The sequence below is a fragment of the Otolemur garnettii genome, unplaced genomic scaffold (assembly GCF_000181295.1).
Source record: "Otolemur garnettii isolate 467f Iridium unplaced genomic scaffold, OtoGar3 scaffold00056, whole genome shotgun sequence".
In the NCBI taxonomy this organism is placed as follows: Eukaryota; Metazoa; Chordata; class Mammalia; order Primates; family Galagidae; genus Otolemur; species Otolemur garnettii.
In genome coordinates, this window is record NW_003852451.1 from 272,673 (window position 1) to 296,616 (window position 23,944).

General features: G+C 51.7%; 1 protein-coding gene across 1 annotated transcript; it reads left to right on the forward strand.

The window, feature by feature from the left end:
- The first annotated feature begins 1,710 nt into the window (after positions 1-1,710).
- Positions 1,711-9,355, forward strand: DLL1 (delta like canonical Notch ligand 1). Its single transcript, XM_003792365.3, has 11 exons — positions 1,711-1,812; positions 2,108-2,401; positions 2,790-2,850; positions 3,057-3,314; positions 5,126-5,186; positions 5,641-5,771; positions 5,910-6,079; positions 6,210-6,426; positions 7,505-8,303; positions 8,485-8,602; positions 8,708-9,355. The coding sequence occupies exons 1-11, from the start codon at positions 1,759-1,761 to the stop codon at positions 8,711-8,713; spliced, it is 2,169 nt and encodes a 722-aa protein (XP_003792413.1). The 5' UTR covers positions 1,711-1,758; the 3' UTR covers positions 8,714-9,355.
- Positions 9,356-23,944: the final 14,589 nt, after the last annotated feature.

The window sequence follows — 23,944 nt, forward strand, 5'->3', positions numbered from 1 at the left end:
GGGAGTGTATTAGGAGCGGAGTAATTTGAAGCTTTGGCCTCTCCGGACTGGGGGGACGTGCTGCCCTGACCCCGACCCCCACCCCCAGTGGCCGAGGACCACGCGGCACTCCGGAGTCCCTGGGGGCACTCATGCCCGGTCCTGCATTCCGAGTCTGCGCTCTCCGACTCTTAAGTTATCGCCATGGATCGGGAGGTGTATCCGTGTTGGACCTCCCCAAACTTCCCGAAACTGCCTCTGCGCTCTCTCCACGCTCTGCCCACAGCTCCGCCCGCCCCTTCCTACCGTGCCCCCCACCCCCCGCCTCCGCCCCTGGAGACTCCTCCTTAGGAAGAGCCTGCCCTGAAGAAGAGGCGGCCCACTGAGAACGCGGATCTCTAACTTCGTTTCCCGCACCCCTCTTCAACCCCCGCCCCGTGCCCCCGGGCCGCGGAAGGCACTGGGAAACCAGGTCCGAGAGCGCCGCGGCCTGGGAGAGTTGTGGAGGCCGCGTCCAACCCCACAAGTTGGGCCGTTGTCGGCGGGGCCAGAGGCGCAGCGCCACCCTCGCGCGCTGCCGTGGGTCTCTGAGAGTCTGTGGCCGGGGCGGGAGCGCGGAGAGGCCGGGGAGGCGGCATCGGTTCCAGCAGCAGAGGGGATTCTTGCGGTGAACATTTTGCAGGAATGTAAATGAGTGCGTTTTGTGTTGCGAGGAAGGAAGGAGGGGGTGGGGGTGGAGGCGGGGGCAGGGAAGGACTGGGGGTGGGGAAGAGTGGGGGCGGGGAGGAGGGTTGCACATTTTACAGCTCACTGACCATTTGGCGATCCATTCAGAGGAGGGTTTGGAAAAGTGGCTCCTTTGTGACAGCTCTCGCCAGATTGGGGGGCTGCTCATTTGCATCTCATTAGCCATGCGGGCGGCCGGCTGGATATAAGGGCGGCGGGCGCCGGCGAGAGCCAGACCTCGGCGCGCACCCGCGGAGACCCGCGCGGCCAAGGGCCGAGCGCCGCAAGAGCACGGGCCTCCGCGGTGCAGAGCCGCCTACCACGGCCGGGCCCTCATCCTGCGCGTGTTTACTGGATGGCAGTGGCTGGATTCATCCGGAAGACGCGTATCTCCGTGGTGGCACAGGAGACAGGAGTCCAGAGAGCTCCCGGAACGGCCGCCGCCGCGGAGTGACACCGGGCCACGATCGGCAGGGGCGCGCCGCGCACACTCGCAGCTCACCGCGACACCGCCCGCAGCCGACAGACTCTGCGCGCTCCGCCGGGGCCCAGGATTATCGCCTAGCCTGTGGGATTTCCAGACCTCGGCTTTCTAATCGGCCTCGGGAAGAAGCCGTAGCGGCTCTCTTGGGAATTAAGCCGAATTTCTGGACTACCTTGCCCTCTTCTTCCTCTCGTTCGCTCTCTGCCCCTCTCTGAGAAAAAGCTTAAGACAAAACCAGGAAATCGATGATCCTACCTACTCGTGGATTGGAAGAAAGGAGGAAAACCGAAAGTTGCGGCTCCGCTGGCAGTCTCCAGAGAGAGCATTTTTTCCCTCGGGCATCTGCAGAGCCTCCGTCAACCATCCAAAGGCGGATGTGAAGAGCCTCCGCCTCGGGCTGAGCCAGAGACAGGCTCTTAAAGAAGTCCTAGTTTTTCCAGCTTGGAGCAAAGCAGGGTACTTTTCTGTCCACGCTCCCCGGGGCGCATTTATCCTTCTTGCTTCCCCTGGCATCTTAAGAGGAGAAAAGAAGGAGACCCCAGAGGAGCGAGCGCGTGGAGCGGTGCGCCATGGGCCGTCAGTGCGCGCTGGCCCTCGCGGTGGTCTCCGCCCTGCTGTGTCAGGTGGGTTGTAGGGGATACCCTGAGACCTGCTGGGTCAGATAGGGGACCTCAGGTGCCGGACGCACAGGGGGCTGGGCGGAGAGAGGCACGAACAGTGCGAACTGTCGACCCCACAGCGAATCCCGGGAGCGTTGACCCTAGCGCCCGCACCACACGCGGTGCGCTCCCCTGCCGGACTCCCAGGGGTCACTCGGCGCTGCGGTGCATTTGGTCCCCGCGCGCGTCTCCCAGAATCCGCACGCACCCCTGTCCCTGCTGACCCGCGTCCTCACGCACCTGACCTTCCCCCTCGCAGGTCTGGAGCTCGGGGGTGTTCGAGCTGAAGCTGCAGGAGTTCGTCAACAGGAAGGGGTTGCTGGGGAACCGCAGCTGCTGCCGCGGGGGCGCCGGGCCGCCGTGCGCTTGCAGGACCTTCTTCCGCGTGTGCCTCAAGCACTACCAGGCCAGCGTGTCCCCCGAGCCGCCCTGCACCTATGGCAGCGCAGTCACGCCGGTGCTGGGCGTCGACTCCTTCAGCCTGCCTGAGGGCGCGGGATCCGACCCTGCCTTCAGCAACCCCATCCGCTTCCCGTTTGGCTTCACCTGGCCGGTGAGTGCAGCACCTGTGTCCCTCCAGGCACACTGTGGGGCTTCGAGGGAGTAGACCATGGGGGACCCGCAGACCCAGGGATGTGCAAGGCAGCGGGAGGTGACAGCCCAGCTGAGTGACGAGGGGTGACCGAGGGCTTCATAGCAGAGCAGCTCCCTCCTGGCCTGACATTGCCCACTCCCAGGCCCTCCTGAGGCCCGTCCCGCCCCGCCCGTTCCCCCCACCCCACCTAGTGTTTTAAAAAAATGTAATATGCTGTACTACAGACTGAAAAACGACAGACATCAGGAAACTACTCTTTAAGGACAGTGAGAACAGGCAGAAGATGTGCAGAGGCTGCCCCTAGACACCCAGCCTTTGACTTTAACCCCACTTATGCTTCCTTCAGGGCACCTTCTCTCTGATTATTGAAGCTCTCCACACAGATTCTCCAGATGACCTCGCAACAGGTAAGAACAAAACCAAAACCCCCAAACTGGGAACCACTTCCCCAGTGCATGAATATTTGACTTTTGCCCCAAGCCCAACCAACTCTGATACCTGTTATTCTGCACATGCCGCAGAAAGGTGAGGGTCCATGGCCTCTTTCTTAGGCCCCCTGTCCCAAGCCCCAGGTTCAGTTCAGTCAGAACCCACCAGGAGCATCTTTCCCCAGAAAACCCAGAGAGGCTCATCAGCCGCTTGGCCACGCAGCGGCACCTGACGGTGGGTGAGGAGTGGTCACAGGACCTGCACAGCAGCGGCCGTGCTGACCTCAAGTACTCCTACCGCTTCGTGTGTGACGAGCACTACTACGGGGAGGGCTGCTCAGTCTTCTGCCGCCCCCGTGACGATGCCTTCGGCCACTTCACCTGCGGGGAACGGGGGGAGAAAGTCTGCAACCCCGGCTGGAAAGGCCCTTACTGCACAGAACGTGAGCTCTGGGCATCCCTGCCCCTCTATCCACACAGCAGCACTCACAGGCAGGGGGCTCCTATGACGACTGGGATCCTGGGTTTAGCGCAGGAGGGGAAACTGAGGCCCAAAGAGCAGAAATGACTTGCTAATATTTCACAGTTAGGCAGGGGTAGAGGTGGATTGGCTCAGATGTTTTAGAGTCCATGACAGTGTGTGTCCACCATAGGAAACTGCCTTTCTTCATCAGGGAGGATTTTGGAGACAGGGCCAGGGGTCAGGAAGTACATCCAGTGCTGGCTGCAGGAGGGAGGAAGGAAGGGAGGAACAGGGAGTGTGTGCATACTTCCCACCAGAGTCCTCTTTACTGTAACCCATCCCCCTGGGGACTGCTTCTCAGTGCTGAGAACTGGTGTGCTCACGCTCTCCAGAGCAAGTACATTCCCACTCCTTGCACATGATGCACACAGTTCATGCTGTCCCAAGGCAAGTTTCTCCCTTGGGTGGTCAGGAAGATGTGTGGGGCTGGGTCTGTAGAGCCTGTGTAGCATAGGTGCACAGCCCATCAGGTCAAATGCTTGTGTAGTGCCCTGTCTGGAAAAGAAGTGTCTTTGCAACAGCCATGTAGGCTCCACCTGCCTGATTGTTAGGTTTTGATATGTTATAATTCCATGATAGGTAGGAGTGGAGGGCTCGTGGGGATCCCTGGCTTTTGATTCAACTGGACCTTAGGAAGCCTCTCTCCACTCACCTGCCCACCTGGCCACCCCAGCCAATTGGTGCCAGACTTCAAGGGGTGGGTAGGTCCCAGAATCCCATTCTTGGCCCTGGAGCAGGCAAAGCTTGGATCATTCTCTTTGAGGCCCAGAAGGTCTGCTGGGTGGGTGCAGTTCCTCAGAGAGCTGTGCCTAAGATGAGGTTGGGTCTCTGCTTTCAGTGAGGGCCTCCATGTCTTTGTTGGTTGCTTAGCTTCCCAAGTCTCAAGGACCCACTGAACTTCTAAGCTCCGCCTTGGCCTGAGTTGGTTCTGTTTTCTTGAAAACTTGTGGAGCTGCTCATTAATCAGTTTTGTAACCGACAGAGTGAGCCAGCTCAAAGCTTTGGCCCAGTGTCCAAGCCCTACGGGTACCTCTGGCCACTGCTGCCCCCCCCATTTCCCCCTCCTCTTTTTCGTCATGGGGTGGTCAGAAACTTAAACTTTTTTCTTCTTATTTAAACACTGGAGCCTCTCCCAGCCCCCAGCTCATGCCCGTGCCATAGATTAGATCTCTCCAGGGATAGCTGGCAGGACACTTGCCTGCCCCTATTGGTAGAAAGGTGCGCACGTGTGTGTGTGTGTGTGTGTGTGTGTGTGTGTGTGTGTACACGCAAGGGGTGTGTGTGAGGGGTGGGGACACAGGGGCGTGGGGGAGGCCGCATTGTTGCTCCGGGGCAGCTGCCGGGGAGGCTGGACAATAGAGCAGCTGTCTGCCCTGGCACCCTGCACACCAGCTGTCCACTCTTATCTGCACACACACTTTCTGGGATATTAAGAGGTGGAGCTTTGTGCAGAGAATTGGGAAGTGGGGGAGGAGGCGGGGAAGACTTCTGACCCTCTCTTAGAAGAATGGGGGCTGGGTGGGGGTGGGGGCTTCCGAGAGCCCTTTGTCCCCAATGCTGTGTTAAGAAGAATTCTTGTCCCCAGGGCTGTGGAGGAGCTGTGGTCAGGGTGGCCAGCACCACACAGCCAACAGGTTCTGTTTGAGCCCACAGCCAGGAGCCCACCTGCAGCAGGAGGTCCAGGGATGGGGATAGGGCATCCTACCAGAACTGGTTTCCCTTTGCTTGCAGCAATCTGCCTGCCAGGGTGTGATGAGCAACATGGATTTTGTGACAAGCCAGGGGAGTGCAAGTAAGTTTGCAAAAGTTGGCTTTGTTTTCTTGTTTTACCTTTTCTAGTTATGCTTTTACACCTGGCATGTTTGTACAGTATTGAGTAAGATTAGTTGAGCAAGGGGCTGTTATTCTGCTGTTTCTAATCAGTATTTGGTTGGTAGTGTCTGCTATTCACCTGAGCACCTCAGTGGTCACAGGAGTTTACAGGTAGCAGAGTGAAAGGTATAGGCACAAGATGAGTTTGTTCAGTGGCTTCTGAGGTTTGCTGCATACCTCAGTTGCCTAGGCTGAGGAGAGCCTTGAGCTGGGACCCAGGCATCAGTATGCTTTAAAGCTCTCCAGGTGATCTAGTTCTGCCTAGTTTGAGAGCCAGTGGTGCTGCGGAAAGGTGTTGTCCAGTGTGTGAGGATGTACCATCATCGATCCGGGAGTGGCCAGTGTCCTTCTGACTCTGCTGTGCTCTCTCCAAGGTGCAGAGTAGGCTGGCAAGGCAGGTACTGCGACGAGTGCATCCGGTACCCAGGCTGCCTCCACGGCACCTGCCAGCAGCCCTGGCAGTGCACCTGCCAGGAAGGCTGGGGAGGCCTTTTTTGCAACCAGGGTAAGCTCCTCTCCCCAAGCCGCCTGGTCCCCTCCCAGATTAGCCCAGACTTCCCTGGCCCTTTGGTCACTAGAAAAATAGTCTTCCTAAATTTGACCCTGAGCTTCCTGTCTCCTGCTGCTGTCTCCACCCTTGCAGACCTGAACTACTGTACACACCACAAACCCTGCAAGAATGGGGCCACCTGCACCAACACAGGCCAGGGCAGCTACACCTGCTCTTGTCGGCCTGGGTTCACGGGTACCACCTGTGAACTAGAGATCGACGAGTGTGACACCAGCCCTTGCAAGAGTGGGGGGAGCTGCACGGTGAGCCAAGCACCTGGGGTCCCATGGGAAGGCACCTGGGGTCATATGGAAGAGCATCAGGTATCAAGTGGAGTTACCTGGCATCACCAGAAACAACTTCAGAAGGACTTTTCTTTTATCCATCACACAGGATCTTGAGAACAGCTATTCCTGCACCTGCCCACCTGGCTTTTATGGCAAAATCTGTGAACTGAGCGCCATGACCTGTGCCGATGGCCCCTGCTTCAATGGGGGCCGGTGCTCAGACGGCCTTGATGGAGGATACACCTGCCGCTGCCCTGTGGGCTACTCTGGCTTCAACTGCGAGAAGAAAATTGATCGCTGCAGTTCTTCACCCTGTTCCAATGGTAAGGGGGTGACCTATGACCAGTCAAGTGGGCTGTGCTGAGGGCACTGTGGAAAGCACCTAAATTTGTGTTGGACTGTGCTGCATTGAAAACTGCCTGGAGTTTATCTAGATGGTCAAGAATTCTCAGTGGAGGCTTTGAGTCTGGAAATGCCTGGAGTGAGAAAGGCAGGCAGGCATGTTTGTTCTCATGTTCTGCAGGAAGGTAAAATGATCAGGAGGTCACATACTCCTGCCCATGATTCCCACTCACAAGGTGCCCAGCCATAGTGCTTCTGGAGGAAAGCTGGGCTCTGTTTTGTCACCTGGCATCATTGTCTGGTGTGTCACTATGAGGAGCTTGGTCTGCCCGCTGTGAGAGGCTGGATGTCCAAAGTCAGCACACAACAAAGAAGTGGGCCAGATACTCTAGAACAGTAGTTCTCAACCTGTGGGTCGCAACCCCTTTGGGGGTCAAATGACCCTTTCACAGGGGTCTCCTAAATACATCTTGCATATCAGATATTTACATTACGATTCATAACAGTAGCAAAATTACAGTTACGAAGTAGCAACATAAATAATTTTATGGTTGAGGTCACTACTACATGAGGAACTGTATTAAAGGGTTGTGGTATTAGGAAGGTTGAGAACCACTGCTCTAGAATGTCTTTTGCCTCTTTCTCCCTCCCTCCCTTCCTTCACTGTTTTCAAGCCCTGCTTTTCTCACCACCTTTAACTGCGGGAAGGTGTGTTATCCTCTCTAACCCTTGGTTTCCCCATCAGCAAACCTGGGCTTAGCAGCCTGAGTCCCTGGATCCAGTGCTCCTGTGAGGTGTGCTGTGCAGTGCCCATGGAGATATAGCCGGTGGAAAGATGGAGCCCTGCTGCTGTTTCTGCTTTTCGGGTCAAGCCCTGGACACCTGCCAGCACCTTGTGTTTAAGGCTGTGCAGTGTGTTGTCTTGGACCATGTAGACCATAGGCTGTCTCGTCTTCTTACCACTTGTGTCTATGGTGACAGACATGTAGATGCTTCAAAGTGACTTTTATTGACCAAACTCAGGAGGAGATAAGTGAGTGCTCATGTCCTGTGTTCTAGGCGCCAAATGTGTGGACCTCGGTGATGCTTATGTGTGCCGCTGCCAGGCTGGCTTCTCTGGGAGGCACTGCGATGACAACATGGATGACTGCGCCTCCTCCCCGTGTGCCAATGGGGGCACCTGCCGGGACGGCGTGAATGACTACTCCTGCACATGCCCCCCGGGCTACACGGGCAGGAACTGCAGCGCCCCTGTCAGTAGGTGCGAGCACGCACCCTGCCACAACGGAGCCACCTGCCATGAGAGGGCCGGCCGCTATGTGTGCGAGTGTGCTCGGGGGTACGGGGGCCCCAACTGCCAGTTCCTACTCCCTGAGCCGCCCCCAGGCCCGGTGGTGGTTGACCTCACCGAGAAGCTGGAGGGCCAGGTCGGGCCGTTCCCCTGGGTGGCCGTGTGTGCTGGTGCCGTGCTGGTGCTGGTGCTGCTGCTGGGCTGCGCAGCCATGGGGGTCTGCATCAGGCTGAGACTGCAGAAGCGCAGGCCCCCTGCGGACCCCTGCCGGGGGGAGACAGAAACCATGAACAATTTGGCCAACTGCCAGCGTGAGAAGGACATCTCAGTCAGCGTCATTGGCACCACTCAGATCAAGAACACCAACAAGAAGGCGGACTTCTGTGGGGACCATGGCACTGACAGGACCGGCTTCAAGGCCCGTTACCCCACAGTGGACTATAACCTCGTGCAGGACCTCAAGGGTGATGAAGCCACAGTCAGGGACGCACACAGCAAGCGAGACACGAAGGGCCAGTCCCAGAGCTCCTCAGGGGAGGAGAAGGGGACCCCAACCACACTCAGGGGGTGCGTGCCTCAGGCCTGGCCGGAGGGAGCTTGGGGAAGTCCACCTGGGGAAGGCACCTGACATCTGGGGGTGCTGCACTGTCAGGCGGGGCTTGGGGGGGTCTTTTCCACACTTCAGTCATTTCCCTATTCTAAAGTGTCTCCCCAAGTTTATGGAGGCTTTCTCTGATTTTCCTTTTAGTGGAGAAGCATCTGAAAGAAGGAGGCCAGACCCTGTCTACCCTGCGCCCACAGATACCAAGTACCAGTCGGTGTACGTCTTGTCTGAGGGGAAGGACGAATGTGTCATAGCAACTGAGGTCAGTGCCGCCCGGCCGCCACCAGTGTCCTCAGGAGGGGAGAGCAGAGGCCAGGGAACACAAGCCTGGTGCTAACTTCCCATTCCTTCTTGTGGGCCCCTCTAGGTATAAAATGGAAGTGACATGGCAAAATTCCCGTTTCTCTTAAATAAATAAAATTCCAAGGATATATGCCCCAACGAATGCTGCTGAAAGAGGAAAGGGAGGCCCTCCGTGGACTGCTGCTGAGAAACTGAATTCAGACTGAGCTGGTTCTCTCCTGAGTTAGCAAGGCGACGCTGCCGCACTGCCTTCGACGTCCCCATTGCACTATGGACAGTTGCTTTTAAGAGAATATATATTTAAATGGATGGACTTAATCACTATGTGAGAGCATGCACTGCCTGGAGTGTATATTTTGGATTCTTATGAGCCAGTCTTTTCTTGAATTAGAAACACAAACACTGCCTTTATTGTCCTTTTTGATACTGAAATGTGTTTTTTCTAGATGGAAAAAATGTGTGTTATTTTTTGGATTTGTAAAAATATTTTTCATGGTATCTGTAAAGCTTGAGTATTTTGTGATGTTCATTTTCTTATAATTTAAATTTTGGTAAATATGTACAAAGGCACTTCGGTCTATGTTACTATATTTTTTGTATATAAATGTATTTATGGAATATTGTGAAAATGTTATTTGAATTTTTTACTGTTTTGTTAATGAAGAAATTCCTTTTTAAAGTATTTTTGCAGAATAAATTTTATGAATGACAACCAGAAGGCTCCACATTGCCTGCTGGGGGACATGCACGCGCTGCCCCTGCCCGAGATCTCAAGGACAGAGAAGCTTTGGCTTCCTCTCTAAAGTCTTTGCTGGTGTCACCAGATCCATTAAGAGCAGCTTTCCTTGTCCCTCTGCCTCCATCAGGGAGCCCCAGCTGCATGTGGAGATAGGGAGCAGCAGGTGGCTGGGGAAGCGCCCTGTGGACACCCAGGAGCCTGAGGCCTGGTCCTGCAAGATGGGGCGGCCACTCTCCTTCCCAGCGGTGTTTCTCAGAGGACTGGAACAATGCCGCATTTGGGGTCAAATGCCCACCAGGCACTTTTTATCATCATGGCAATGGCCTTTTCTTAGGATAATACTTAGGCATTTGTTTTTGAGGTTATTTCTAGTTAATTTTTTATAAGTTAGTTGCTTTCCCGTTCTTCCTTAGTTGTGGTGGTATAGACAGCCATAATCACAAAAGCGCTCTGTGCCAGCTTCCTTGCTCTTTGCCCAAGAATTATCAATCCTGCAAGGTCCTGTGAGGCAGGTGCTGTTCTGATTCCCATCTTACAGGTGAGGAACCTGAGGCTTGGTGAGGTGGAATTACTTGCTTAGGCTCCTTAATGGTGGGGCCACATTCAAATACTGGCAGTCTGATGCCACTCTGTTTAATTATTAATCATTATTTGGCAGACACCTCAGCATCTTATAGCCAAGATGGTCAGGGGGATTTAATAGACCCCATCCCTGGTGCACATTTGTCAGCTCCTACGATGACAGTCCATGTGGAGCCCCTGACAGCTCATTTCTGGGGGTAGGTGGGACAGGCGGCAGGGGGGCTTCCTGCACCAACCACACTACAGCAAGAAGGCAGTGAGCTACCTTGTGCCATCCCAGGCCATACTCTGATCTTTGCATGTGTGAGTGGACATGCTAGGGTGTACAAGAACTGGTGAGATTGGACCAAGTGCCATAGCAACTCCATCTGTGTGGGACATGGCCCAGGCCCATCCTGGCCCTGGGACCAACTCCACTTGTCGTTTGTAGAAACGACTTAAAGGCAGACTTCTCTTGCAGTAGATTCATCAGGCAGAGATGTCATGGGGTGGGGGAGGTGGAGTGGGAGTTGGGGGCTTGGCCTCCCCTGTCTATGCAGAAAGCTGCAGCAAGTTCTGGAATAACATGATGGTCTTCACATTCCTTTTAGGAGTTGGTGGGACCTGGAGAGTGAGGGCAACCTGACATGTGGGTTGCACAGGAGGGCCCAGGTCCACCCTGTTGGCTTGGAGTGTGTTTGTTAAATAGAGCTGCCCGTGCTGATGACATCACTGCCAACAGCTCACTTCATCTGGAAGTTGTCTGACATGGCTTATAATCCAGTGGCTCATCTGTTTCCAAGAACATGTAACATGCTGGACTCTTGTGAAGCCCATTCCATGCAAGAATTATAAAGTACCTAAATATGACTTCACTTTCATCTTCTCCAACCTTCTTATAAAAATCAGGGAATAAATTTATCTTTCATCTGGGCAAGTGACATGGCTTAAGGAGCAAACTAGTGACTTAGAACTTTCAGCTTTGGACTCCCAGTTCTCTGCCGGATGTGGTACCCTTGGTCCCTTCCAACTGTGACATTTTCATCTGAGCTCAGATGGTCCTTCATCTACCAGAGTTTATGCCACATGCATGCAAGTGGTAAACAGCCCTCTGATGGCCATCCTTGGTGGATAGGCCAGCCAGGACTCATCACACCAAAAATGCTCACCACGAGCAGCTTTAGGTCAGGTTCTCCAGGCCATGCTGGTTTTCTCTCCACAAGAGGAAGGAATGAAGAAGAAAGGCTCAGTCAAGGCACTTGGTGAGGGAAGAACACCAGGAGTGTTGCTCGGCTGTGCTCTGTACTTCCCAGTTCCGAGAAGTGTGGGGGGTGGCTGGCATCTGGAGAGAGGCACGAAGGACCCCAGAGCTGGTGGCAGGACAGGAGGGCCACACCACCTTCTCTGTCAGAGCCGCCTTCAGAGCTGGAGACACTTCCCTGGGGCTTCCTGGGACCGTTTGCCAGGGGAGGTGAATCTCACGTCCTTTCCTTAATTTTTTTTTTTCCTTTCACTTTTCATTTGGACACAATTTCTACTCCCAGAAATGTTGCAAGAGTAGTACAAAGAATCTCATTATTAAATAGCTGTCTTTTGGTGACTTTCTAGTTCTGACACTCCTGTGTATATTAGTCGGCTTTCCCCGTCATGATGGGCCTTCCCTGATGTCCTCTGAGCAGACTTCTGCATCACCTCCTGTTCAGGGGGTCATAGCTGCCACTGCCATGTTTTGGCGCTCAGGAGGTGGGTGGTTCCTGTTTGCTGCTGTTGGTTGGTAGCCCCTGCTCCCTGGCTCTTTGACTGCTTCCAGAGACAAGTAGACCCTGCTGTGGTCATCCACATCCTACCCTGGGGTTTCTGGGAGGCATGGCAGCAAATGCATTTTTAATTTTGTACATTTGTGAACTTCGAAGCAATGTGAAATTGTGAAGTCCTTGCAAGAAGGTGTCTGTCTCTACCCTCAGGCATGACTCCAAGCTGTTTCGCATTGGTTTTACTCAAGTTAAACACACAGGCCAACATTTCACATCTCTGGGGAAGAAGCATTGTTGCCAGGAAAACCAACTGAGACTGATTGCCACCTTAGCCGGGTGCAGCTGCAGAGGCCCTGGCACTGAGAGTGCTTTCCCCAGTGCTGGCCAGGGGCTCCATAGGTGCCAGAAATTTCAAGAGACAAAAGCATGTGAAGTCCAGGAGCCTGCAGGCAAAAGGGGAAGTCGCGACACTTTAGGCAGTTGAGGGGTCTTGATTTGGTTCCAGTTTCAGGCAGTTTAAAAACTTGTGAACCGAGTAAGTAAAAATGTAAACACTGACTGGGTATTTTGATGATTTCAAAGAATACTTGTTACATTTTTTTCCATGTGGTATGTTATTACTGTTAAGTTAAACAGAAAAAGAATCCTTATTTTTTTATAAAAAAATCTGAAATATTTATGGATGAAACCATGTGAGGGATTTACTTCAAAATTTCTCCAGTAGGGTGTGGTGGCAGACAGCAGGGCAGACATGACACAGCAGGGCCACTGCTGAGGGCGTTGGAGCTGGGTCCTGGCTATGGGAGTAATTTTACTATTCTTTCCTCCTTCACATATATTTGAAAGTCTCCATCAGTAAAAGTATTAGGAAGAATTATACACTTAATACATATACATGTACACACAAACACATGTGGCATGATTTTCTGCCGTGCATGTGATGCTGTGTCTATTACATGGCATAATGGATTTTAGGGATGTTTTCTGTCTTTGCATGCACACATTACAGATGACAAATCTTAAAAGACCAATACTAAGCAAATTAAATTGGGTAGTGATTCAGAGTAGTTTTGTGAAGAATTTGGTCCAGTGAGTGTTGGATTCAAATGCAGACTGCCACTATCTATGCAAGTGGGTGGCACCTCCTGCTGGACCCATGGGAGGGTGTGCGCATCCCCTTTTCCCTATAACGTAGGTGGTTCCCAGGGCACCCTGAGCCCAGCCATTGGCAGCCGCTGACTGCAACGCAGAGTGTGAGATCTGGCTGGGTCTCTCAGGACCTGACCTTATCAAGCTTTTGTGTGCCCAGGAGCCTTGTTCTGTGTTATTCCCCCAAAGTGTTCCTTGGCCCCGGGCCTAGCCCTCTACCTCCCCCAGCTCTGTGACCCCAAAGAGTCTCCCTTCTGCCTGGAATGCCCAGCTTTGTGTCGAGGGGAGGCCCCGCTGCATGCACGATGAAGCTCTTGCAGGTGCCTTGAGTTATTCGCTTGATGTGCGGGAGTCCCAGGAGCCTGCATCTTGGGAGGACAGGGCATGCCGGCCTTTGTTCTCCCTGCAGCCTAGTCCATGGGTCTACAATGAGAACACACACATTCAGAACTTTGGGTAATGGAGAGTTTTATTCTGGTTTATGCTCATCAATGTCATTGGTAGTTTTGAATCATGACATGAAGCCAAACAGAGATTATTGGAGTAAGTGCTCATAGTATTCTGTTTTTATTCAAATAACTGGTTACCTGGCTACTGCCCTAGTAAACGAAGTAATGCTCACTTAGTAATTCCCAGCTGTGACTCTCACAGTGAAGGTAGAGGAAGGTGAATAGACGTGTGCGGGTGTTGAATGTGAACAAGAGCTACTGAGGCCAGGATGTGGTGCAAAGTGTCTTCCACTGCAAGTGTAAAACCACAGAAAACACCTCAAAAGGAGGCATTTGTCATTTGGAACAACTCAGAGACCAGTTTTTTGTTTTTTTTTTTTAGAGACGAAGTCTCACTTTATCACCCTCAGTAGAGTGCCACAGCATCATAGCTCACAGTAACCTCCAATTCCTGGGCTTAAGTGATTCTCTTGCCTCAGCCTCCCGAGTAGCTGGGACTACAGGTGCCTGCCACAATGCCCAGCTATTTTTGTTGTTGTTGTTGTTGTGGTTTGGCTGGGGCTGGGTTCAAACCCGCCACCCTCGGTATATGGGGCCAGCACCCTACCCACTGAGCCACAAGCACTGCCCTCAGAGCCCAGTTTTGAAGAGGGTATGTGTCAGCACAGAGCATTAGCATGTTTTCTGAACAACTTTAATTACACTCATTTGCTCAAATAAGTGAATATTTCCATTTTACAGAAGTCGATGGATTTAAATCACAGTGCCTCTGGGGCGATGGGGATGATGCCGTCATTGTGTTTTCTTGCTAACAAGCCTGAAAAGCAAAACATTCTTCCTTATTTTTCCTGCTTCTTAAGGAAATATCAACGATCCACTTCTGGCATTTGCCAAGTCCATGTTCTGGAGATGACAACTTTAATAGGAATGAGGATGGGATACCCAGAAAGACCAGAAAGAAGCAGCTTTTTAAACATACTGCAACATTAGTATTAGAAGTGTGCTATTCTAAAGAATAGAAAGGAAAAATGACAAGGCTCAAGTTACGTTCATAATTACATTCTTGTAGAAAAAACTGAGGCCAGTGTAAGAGGAAATAGTCTAAAATTTCAAGACGAGGATTTCTATTGGATTGGGTACCATTCAAGCTGCAGCCTGTCTGTGTATCACTGAGGAGCTGCTGGAGTTTTCTTCTGATATAATTCTAACACTGAGGGACATTCAGTGGTGAGAAACAGCAGACACCCACATGAAGGCTGGGTGGTCAGGGCCCTTCCAGTTTAACACTTTTTTGGTACCAACTCCCTCTACGCCATCTGTCTTCCCCTGCTTTTTACCTCTACCACAGTCAAATCAACATTAACTAATAGTTTGCTAATTGTTTTAAGTTAACATGAACTTCAAACTTGTTGACCCATTAGGAAAAGTACATCTACTTTGTGGTCATAGATATTTTACAAGAAACTTGATGGGTTTTATGAATCATACTTCAAAACTCATTGCTGGGACATTTGACCAATGAAACTATTTCCAAAATCTGTGAATATCTGCCCCTTGGTGTAGGTTTCAAATAGCAGGGATGCCTGACATGGACACTGCAGACCTCAATGGTGGCTCTGGTGGAAAATCTGGATTTTCTTAAGGAAGTGACCTGAGATACATTTCCAATAGGATTCATTTATTTCCAAGTTCCTGTCTTATATCTGCTTATGCTGGTAGTTGGGCTAAGAAGGAGGGAAGAAAGGAAAGAAGAGAGGACAGACATCTGGCTTCTGATGGGTGCTTCTGGCAGTGCCTGCTTACTTGCAGAAGGGCAGTGGCATTTCTTTTAGACTTGGGTTGGATCTGCTTGATTTTATGAATTTCAGTCCTTTATTAGAAGCTTAGAAAAAAACTTTGATATACAATTTGGAATGCAAAATACAATATTAAAAAGGGCATATTTGTAAGGGAAAAACACCCTATTTTGGGGAGTTCTAGTTAAGATGAAAAAGTAACAGGACTCTTTCTGTTCCTCAAGGTGAAATACTTTTGGAACAGAGAGGAAAGGAGGCTTATAACCAACAGGCCGTCACAAAGGAGGACAAAGGACACGATCCTTCTCAGGTCCTGGAGTCCTGGGTTCCACCTGACAAAGGGTGGCCCAGTGTCTCTGTGGCCAAACAGGTGTCAGGAGCCCAGTGAAGCCCACTCTCTCCTACCTGCCCCTTCTGACCCAGGGTGAGTTCCCTGGGGTGGTGGCTGGTGGCTGGCTGGTGACAGGAGAGGAAAATAAAAATATTTAAGATGGAGTGTGGTCATCAAAAGAGAACGCAAAATGGAAACAATCATCTGCTCCTCCAAATGCAAGGACCTGCTCTAATCTTAAGACCTCTCCCTTTCAAGAGGAGGAACTTATCTTGGTCTTACCTTTTCAGGTCACTCTTCTGACTTTGCTGATCACAACACTGTGAAGTTGCCTCGTGTTTCAAAATACTTTTCAGGACTCTGTGAAAACAGGAGGCTCTTCAGAGAGACGGAGGGAAGGCATACTCCCCATTGCCTACATGTGGATCACGGGGGACATTCACGTTTATTAGTTAGTTAAGGCGACGTGGGGCTTCCCTGGGCCTCTGCCACAGAAAAGACTGATCAGGTTATATCCTCAGAGAGAACACACTAATTTTAACAAACTGACCCAAACAGAACTTAGATCTTTAGTGTGTTGAAATCTCCTTTCCTCCCTTCCTGCCTTAAAGTTCGTTCCAAAAGCTAAGTATGCTGTTCCTAATTGATCTGCTACTTGGGGTGAATTGTCCTCTTTGCCCTCCCAGTAGCCCAGAGGGACCTTGTGGGTGGACAATCAATCTTCCCCCTTCCTCTCCACAGTCCAACCCTTTCCTTTTCGGTGTAAAACCAAAGTGGAGATGTAGATAGATAAGGCAGCCCGGACTCTCCTGGGTTCTCAATGTCTCTGCCCTTTTTTTGAGGGCAGTTCTGTGGCTGGGGCGCTGGGCCTGGCAGGCCACATACTTGCCTGGCTCAGAGCCATGGGGCATACAAGGGAAGGAGCCTGAGCGAGGACTTCAGGTGCTGAGGATAGGGGGCTGACAGCTGGTTTTCCAGCCTGGCTCTGCTGAGGGCCCTTGTGAAGCTGCACCCCTCCCTTAATCCCACAAAACCCTGGACAGGCACCGTCCTCACGCCTGGACACCCACACTCATCTTGCTTTTAGAGTGGTGCCCAATGTCTCACAGCTGATGACTAGATAATTGCCTGGTGTATGTGTGTGTGTGTAGGGTGTGTGTTATACATGTATACTGTGCTCTGTATGTGCATGTGGTGCAGTGGATGGTGTGCTGTGTGTGTTGTGTGTTTTGTGTGGTATGTTTTGTGTGTGATATGGTGTGTTGGTATGTGTGGTGCATGTGGTGTGTGCAGTGTGTGCTGTGTGTATGTTGTGTGTTGTATGTGTGGTGTGTGATGTGTGTTGTGTGTTTGTTGTGTATGGTATGTGTTGTGTGTCATGTGTAGTGTGTTGTTTGTGGTATGTGTTGTGTGCTGTATATGTGGTATGTGTGGTGTGTGGTGCATGGTGTGTGTGTGGTGTGGTGTGTGGTGCACGGTGCATGGTGTGTGGTGTGTGGTATATGTGTTGTGTATTGTGTGTGGTGTGGTGTGCTGTGTGTGGCGTTTGTGGTGTGTAGTACATGGTATACAGTGTGTTGTGTTGTGTGTGGAAGTAGATCTGTACTATTTGTCTTTTCTTATATTTCTTTCCTTCACTTCCATCTTAAAAAGTGCAAAATTTGGGTGATAAAATGCCTCTTTATTACTGAAGTAGTTTGACCTCCAGACACCAAGGTGCTGCCTGCCTTCCTCCGTGGGCTCTTCCACGCCTCCTTCGCGGAGAACTTCTGCCCACAGGTGCAGTGCTGGGCTCATCTGCAGTCCGCTGAGCCTCCTCAGCCCACACGCTGCTCTCGGCCTGGTCTCTGCCAGGAGTGGTCCTCAGGGAAGCTAATGGCTATTGATCAGCTCCCCGTTTCTCTGCTTCTGTGCTCCAAGTCCTCTGGGCTGCCCTGGGCCCTTTGCTGGACAGCTCTCCAGAGAAGCCTGGAGGCTGCCTGAAGCTCTCCTAACAGTGCCCCCCTGGCCCCCGCCCCCCATCACTCACCTGTCTGTCACCTGTCTAACTAAACCACCAGCACCTGCTGAGATCAGGGGGCGGGCTCTTCAGGCTTCAGGACCCAGGTTGGGTCAGGAGCTTCCCAAGGGTGGAATAAATGGGATCCCACACTCATGGGCCACAAATAGTGAGCACCAAGGGCCCATATGTTCCTCCTCACCTGCTCCCACTCACCCACTTTTCTTTTTGTTGTCATAGAAATATAAGTTCTGGGCAAAAATATGAAATTATTCACTTTAGTACAAACCAGTTGAACACGGTTTCTGACATTTTCCTCCTGCTACATTCCACTCCTTCCCTGCTACTCCCTGCTTCCACACCTTGAGACTCTTGTCTTTTCTTTTTTTAGACATAAATATACCTGTTCAGGAAGACCACCTGGCTGAAGGAAAGTTGTCTTCTGACTCATTTTCACCTTCATTTAATTTAAACTAAAACTGTTGCACACCACATCTGAGACAGCTATGGAAATCCTAGGGATGGTCTCAGCCATGGAAATCCTAGGCACCCTTCCTGTCAAGAGCAGGGGCTGGCGTGGTCGGAGGGGTGGCCAGAATCCTCTCAGACCCCATGCCCAGCTTTGCATCCTCTTCTCATTCAGGGGACCATGCACATGCTGAGACATGGCCTTTCCCCAGTCGGCAATGGCTTTCATTGAGACCAGCCCTCGGGCCTGCTATGCCCCCAAAAGACCCCTTTGCACAAGTGCCCAGCTCCTTGCACAGCCTTGGCACCAAGCTTTTCCTCCCCTTGGACTGAGGTCAACAGATGCAGTGGAGGGTCCGCTCAGCTAATGAGTGAAGATTGTAGAATGTGCCAAACCATGATTTTGTCAGGGAGGCAACATTGGCCACTTGTCACCATGTGGGATGTGGGGGATCAGAAGATGTGATCCCAGTTGGACCAGATTGTGGCTTATCCAATGCAAGTCCATGACCTGGCCACTTTCTGTGGATTAAAGAGCCCTCTCATGTCAAGGGAGGAGGCTAGCAGTGTCCTTGCTGCTGTACCTGGAGAAAGGCCCACATGCAGGTGCCAGAGTCCCAAGAGGAAGATGCCAAGATAGCCCCACAGTCCAGGGAGGCTGAGAGAAGCCAGTGGGTGGGAATGGACATCCTTGAGGAGCTTGGCATAGTGCCAGAGTCCCCATGTTGCCCACTCTTGGGTGGGGAGACAGGAGCACCCTCTCCGGGGCTTGGCCAGAGTTGAGGCTGTGGAGGACATTGCCGTGGATTGAGTATTTTGGCCCAAACTGAGCACCTGCTCTCAAGCTGTTTCCCTCACTGGATATAAGATGGAGTCTGGGCAATTATCCAAGTAATATGAACCTAAACTCAATATTATGGTTAAATGACTGGATTTTACTGATTAAATCCACCAGTTACTACAAACCTCCTTTTGACGTTGTGCTGCAGATACCCCACGTGAATAAAACATTATACCCCAATAGAAGACTCAGGAGTGAGAAGCTGAAAACTGCAAGTTGGCAGAAGCCTGCAGCCGGAGGAGAGCAGTTCCAGCGAGCATGACCACATATTCTCTCAGTTCCTCCTCACACAGGGAAGGTGGTTGAAGCAGACACCAAGTGATTGTCTCTCCAGAGGACATCCATGTGGTTCTACCTTTATGTCTGAAGGGTCCTGCTCATCTGTTGGCCCAGCCCTTTCAGGTGTCCCTGAGGACCCCATTACGGGTGGATCACATGCATTATTTTATAACTGTCCCCCCAGCCAGTGTTGCCTTCTAGGCCATGAGCTCTCTGCAGGTAAGAGCTATCTGGTGATTATGAGGCAGAGGAAGAAGTATGGACACCAGGTAGGGGATGTGGCTCCTCTGGCCTTGCTGTGGTGCTGTGCAGTGGTATGGCCTCTGGTCTTCTGCCCACCAGCAGTTAGGCTGATCCTGAGCCACTAGCCAGGACATGTGTGGTGTGTCTCATCTTGGCCCCTCCTGCATCGCAGCCCCTAGGGTCCCATGTGGGGGTCTCCCGGGTGTGATTTAGTGTTTACCTACCACAGAGAGATGGGATCTCAGTGCTACACCAGGAACAACATAGGCGTCATGTCCCCGAGCCATTCAGTTGTATATAAGGAAAAATGAAAGCACACAGAGACCCTGCACTCACCTCAGGCTGCATGGGTACGCAACAAGCCAACTGTGAGGGGAGCTGTCCAGATCCCACAACACCACTGAAAATGGGATAGATCCTTACTTACCACAATTCTTCAGGGCTCCTGCCAGGCACAGCCATCCCCTCTTCTTGCTGCACTGACACCAGGTCCTCTCCACAGGAGCCCTCAATGCCCATGGAACTTTAGAAAGTTTTGGGGAGTCAACTTTGACATCCAATGTACACTGCCACTTTCTCATTTTAGTCTACCAAGAGAAATGATCCCAAATTGGCATGTGGCACATGTGTGCCTGTCCCAGCATGGGGCAGTGGGAGGAGCCAGCCCTCTCCTCTGCAGCCGAAGCATCCAGGCTCCCTGTGTCTCTGCAGGTTGATGTGCTCTGCTCCCACACTGCATGTCTGTGCATTCGTGACCTCTGTCCCCAGCTCTTGTCCTGGCTGCCCACATGCTTTGGGAGGGGCCCACTCCTAGTACTTTCGAGTCACTTGTTGGAGGGAAGACGTGGCTGGAAGGAACTCTTTGGTGGACATCCTGTCAACCTTCCAGAATCCTGAGAAAATAGCTAGCAGTTGGGTTAGGGGTGAGTGGCCTGGGATTACAGAAACCATCCCATTTGAGATCCTTAATTATGCAGGTCAATGGTGTGGTAGGCAGGAAAAAGAATGCAGAAGATGTCCACCTCTCAATCCCAGGAACTGTGACATGTGACCTTAGAGGCTGGAGGGTGCTGTAGGTGTGATGATGTCAAGGATCTTGAGGCAGAGACTGTCTGGGGCTATGAGGGGCCCAGGGTGAGTCCATGTTTGGTAAGGGGTGAGGGATAGGCAGGGACAGCTGTGGCAGAGACTGGGACTGGGGTGTCAGCCAGGCAGGAGGAGTTGCTCGTTCTGGGGACAGAGTGGGGATCCCTGGCTGAGGGGCATGGGGCCTCTCAGAGTTGGAGAGGCACTGGTAGGGTCTCCCAGAGACTCCAGAAGGAACCAGCCTGTGGGCATCATTGTTTTTCTCTTGGGGAGGCTGTGTCAGACTCCTGACCTACAGAACTTTAAGCTGATACGCTGTGTTTAAAGCTGCTGAGTTTGTGTCAGTTGCCACAACAGCAGGAGGGACTGACACCAGTGCATGTCCTTAGGGGCCTCACCAGCAGCTGAAGTTTGGTTGTTAGAGCTTTATTTCCATTTTTCTTGAGGACTATTATTCCAGATATTCTAAGAGAAAATTGCACAGAGAGGTGGCAGCACATACTCCCTGGCACTGCACCTTGTCCTTGCGGACAGCGCAGCTCTGCCCTCGGGCCTGTGCTGCTCTGCTCATGAGCATACCTCTTAGAGGCCCTTTGTCTCAGGACAGTTGGGTGCAGTCAACTGTGTAATCCAGAACCCAGTGTATTTCTCTAGGAAAAATGTTCAGTTCTTTCCGGAGTGCCATGAGGACGTCAGTGATGGGGTGAGTAACAGGTGCCATAGCAGCTGCTGCTGACTCACGGCTCTCCTTCTTTTGAATGTTTTCTGTGGGGAAACCAAGGGCTTTCAGAAGTACTTTGCTCAGAAATATTCAAGGAATGTTTCTTATTTTTTCTTATTACAGCCACAGTTTTAGTGTTTCCAAGCTGAGTTAAGAGGCCTGAAGCAGAGCCAGGGAAGTAGCAAGTCAAGGAATCTAAAAAAATCGACATCACTAACCCCTTGCAGTTGGTTTGAAATAGAGTTCAGTTTTCTACAGGTATCTTTCTGAGATGAATTGTTTTGTTTTGTTTTTTCATTTTTCTCTCGAGGATACATTCTATATTCTTTTTTTATTAAATCATAGCTGTGTACATTAATCCATTTATGGGGTACAATGTGTCTGAGATGAATTGTTGATTCCTTTTACAAATCTAGGCTGACACAGGTACTCAGAGATGGTGATCGACTGAACAAATGTCACGCCAGGCCAGGGGCGGTGGGGACCATCCTTGATCCTGACTTGGCAGCTTTGCTGGCAGTGCTTTCTCCCGGCTGGTTTCTGCCCCAGGGGCACAAGCTGCGCCACCCAGGACTGAGGGGAGACAATGGCCCTGCACCTTGTGAGCTTGGCAAGTATTTGTTGAGTCACTTGTGCAGAGCTTTGTGAGAAAACTCCAGACCTGTGCTCATGGGAGAGCATCTCCTGTCCTCAGGACAGATGTGAAATGCACCACCCTCTGTGGAGATGACAGGAGGCCGGGCTGGAATCTCCATTGTGGCACCCACAGCTGCCCTCTGGTTTTGAGTACTAAGAGTTCCATTCTTGATTTTCAGTCACTTTTTTTACCTCCTAAAAAGTTTGACCAACCAATTGAGCCATTTCTTCAGTGGGATGTCTGCAGAGTTTCCTATTTACTACACAGCCCTGCTCAAGTACAAGACCTCAACCTGCTTTCCCTGGTGAAGCACTGGGCTTTTCTCTGTCAGGATTTGGTAACAACAGGTGCTATCTTTCCGTAACATGTTGGGAAAGAAAGTCCCACCAAAGGGACTTTGGGAACCTATGGGAAGAAAGTCCACCAAAGGCCGTATGGTTGAATGGTGGCAACAGACATATTTAAGATTAAGAAAAGAAGGTCACCTCCAAGAAATAAGAGCTCCTGATATCATCAAGGGTTCCCTAAGTGTAACCCATCACATCAGCTGGGGTTCAGGCAGCGAGTTCCTCCCACAAGTCCGAGTGTGAGTTGCCCTCCACATCTTGAGGTAGAGACCAACAGCCAAACCTCTGATGGGGTAAATTTCTGGCTTCTTGTAGGTAGAAATGAGAGCCTGGTCCATGTGCCTTTTCCTGTTGTTTCTCAACTCGAGGTGGAGAGGGGAACACTGCATTCTCAGGCTGTGCCTAGGACCACTGCAGCGCATCTCTGCAGCCCACTCTGTCTAGGTCCTGGGAGGTGAGGCTAGTGGTCTCATGCCTTAATGATGCCCCACTCCTCCTCCCTGCCTTCCCAGAGGGCAGTGAGGGTGCCATGGAGGTCAGCAGGAGCCACTCTGCCACAGCCTGGCAGGCCTAGAGACAGAGGCCTGCTTCATCATGGATGTGGCTGCTTTGTCTTAGACCTCACTGGAAAGCTCTGTCCTTCCTGAGTCCTGAGCTGGTTTCCCATGGCTGATGGAATGAACCAGCTTAAGTTGGGTATGTTGAAGCAACAGAACCTGCTCCCTCATGGTCCAAAGACCAGACCTGAGACTAGGCATCAGCAGGGCAGATTCCTCTGAGACTGGGAGGGAAGTTCTGCTGCAGACTCTGTCTGCGTGCAGATGCACCCCAGGCCCCATCTCACCTACATGGCTCTTCTCTGTGTCCTTTCCTCTTAGGTGCTGGTCACTGGGCTGAGGGCTGACCCTCATGTGCTATGATCTCATCTCCACCCCTAAACCTGCAGAGACCCTATTTCCAAATATGGTCACGTAATGAGGTTCTGTATGGACATGAATTTGGGGGGCACCATTTGACCCATGATTAATCAAACAAAAGAGTTTCTCACAAGTGTGTTTTCTGATACCTTATTTGTTCACAGCACCCAGGGAGTATGAAGGAAACAGAAAATGGTGTTCCCAAAAAGATAAGGTGTGGGAGCTGTATGCAGAGCCCTGGAGGATCGCCACAGTCTGTGGATGTGGACCCAAGTGTGGACACGGACTCGAGTGTGAACACAGACTGAGTGTGGGTGCGGACCCAGGACAGTGTTCTAGACCAGCACCCACCACTGGTGACAATGAGGGATTGTGGAAACCATAGCATTGTTGGCGTCTGGTCTTGCACCAGGACCAGGCAGAGGCTGGACAGACAGAGCGACTATCCCTATTCCCAGACGGGTGGCTGCACTGGCCATTGGGGTCCCCAGGACCCAGGCGAGTCTGGAGTTGCTCCTGCCTTGGCAGCGTCTCAAGGCCCTGCTAATCCTCGGGGCTGCTGAGAGGCATCTGGAAGAGCGAGAATCACCTGCTTTTGGTTTAGGAAAATCCATCCTGCAGTTTTCATCACACCTTTCCACAAACAGGATTTTAAATCACTTTATCTGGAGACAAACAAAAAGTGTATGCAGAGGGCAGTTGGAGCTGACATTCTCCCCAGCTGTTAAGAGACACATGCAAGAAAAAAAAAAAGAGGGTATCTTTTTTCCTGGGCTGTTTTCTGAGAACCCATGTCTTAGGATATCCTGTCTCCTCACCGCCCAGTTGCTTTAGCCTCCAGCCTTTCACCTCTTGGCAAAACAAAAAAGTGACCACATCGATTACAGCTACATAATTGGGTGTGGTGCCATTACGTGGCTCAGGGCTCAGACTGAACAACGGCTGGGCAGCTGAATCCTCACGGCAGCTTCTTAGCACCAACCC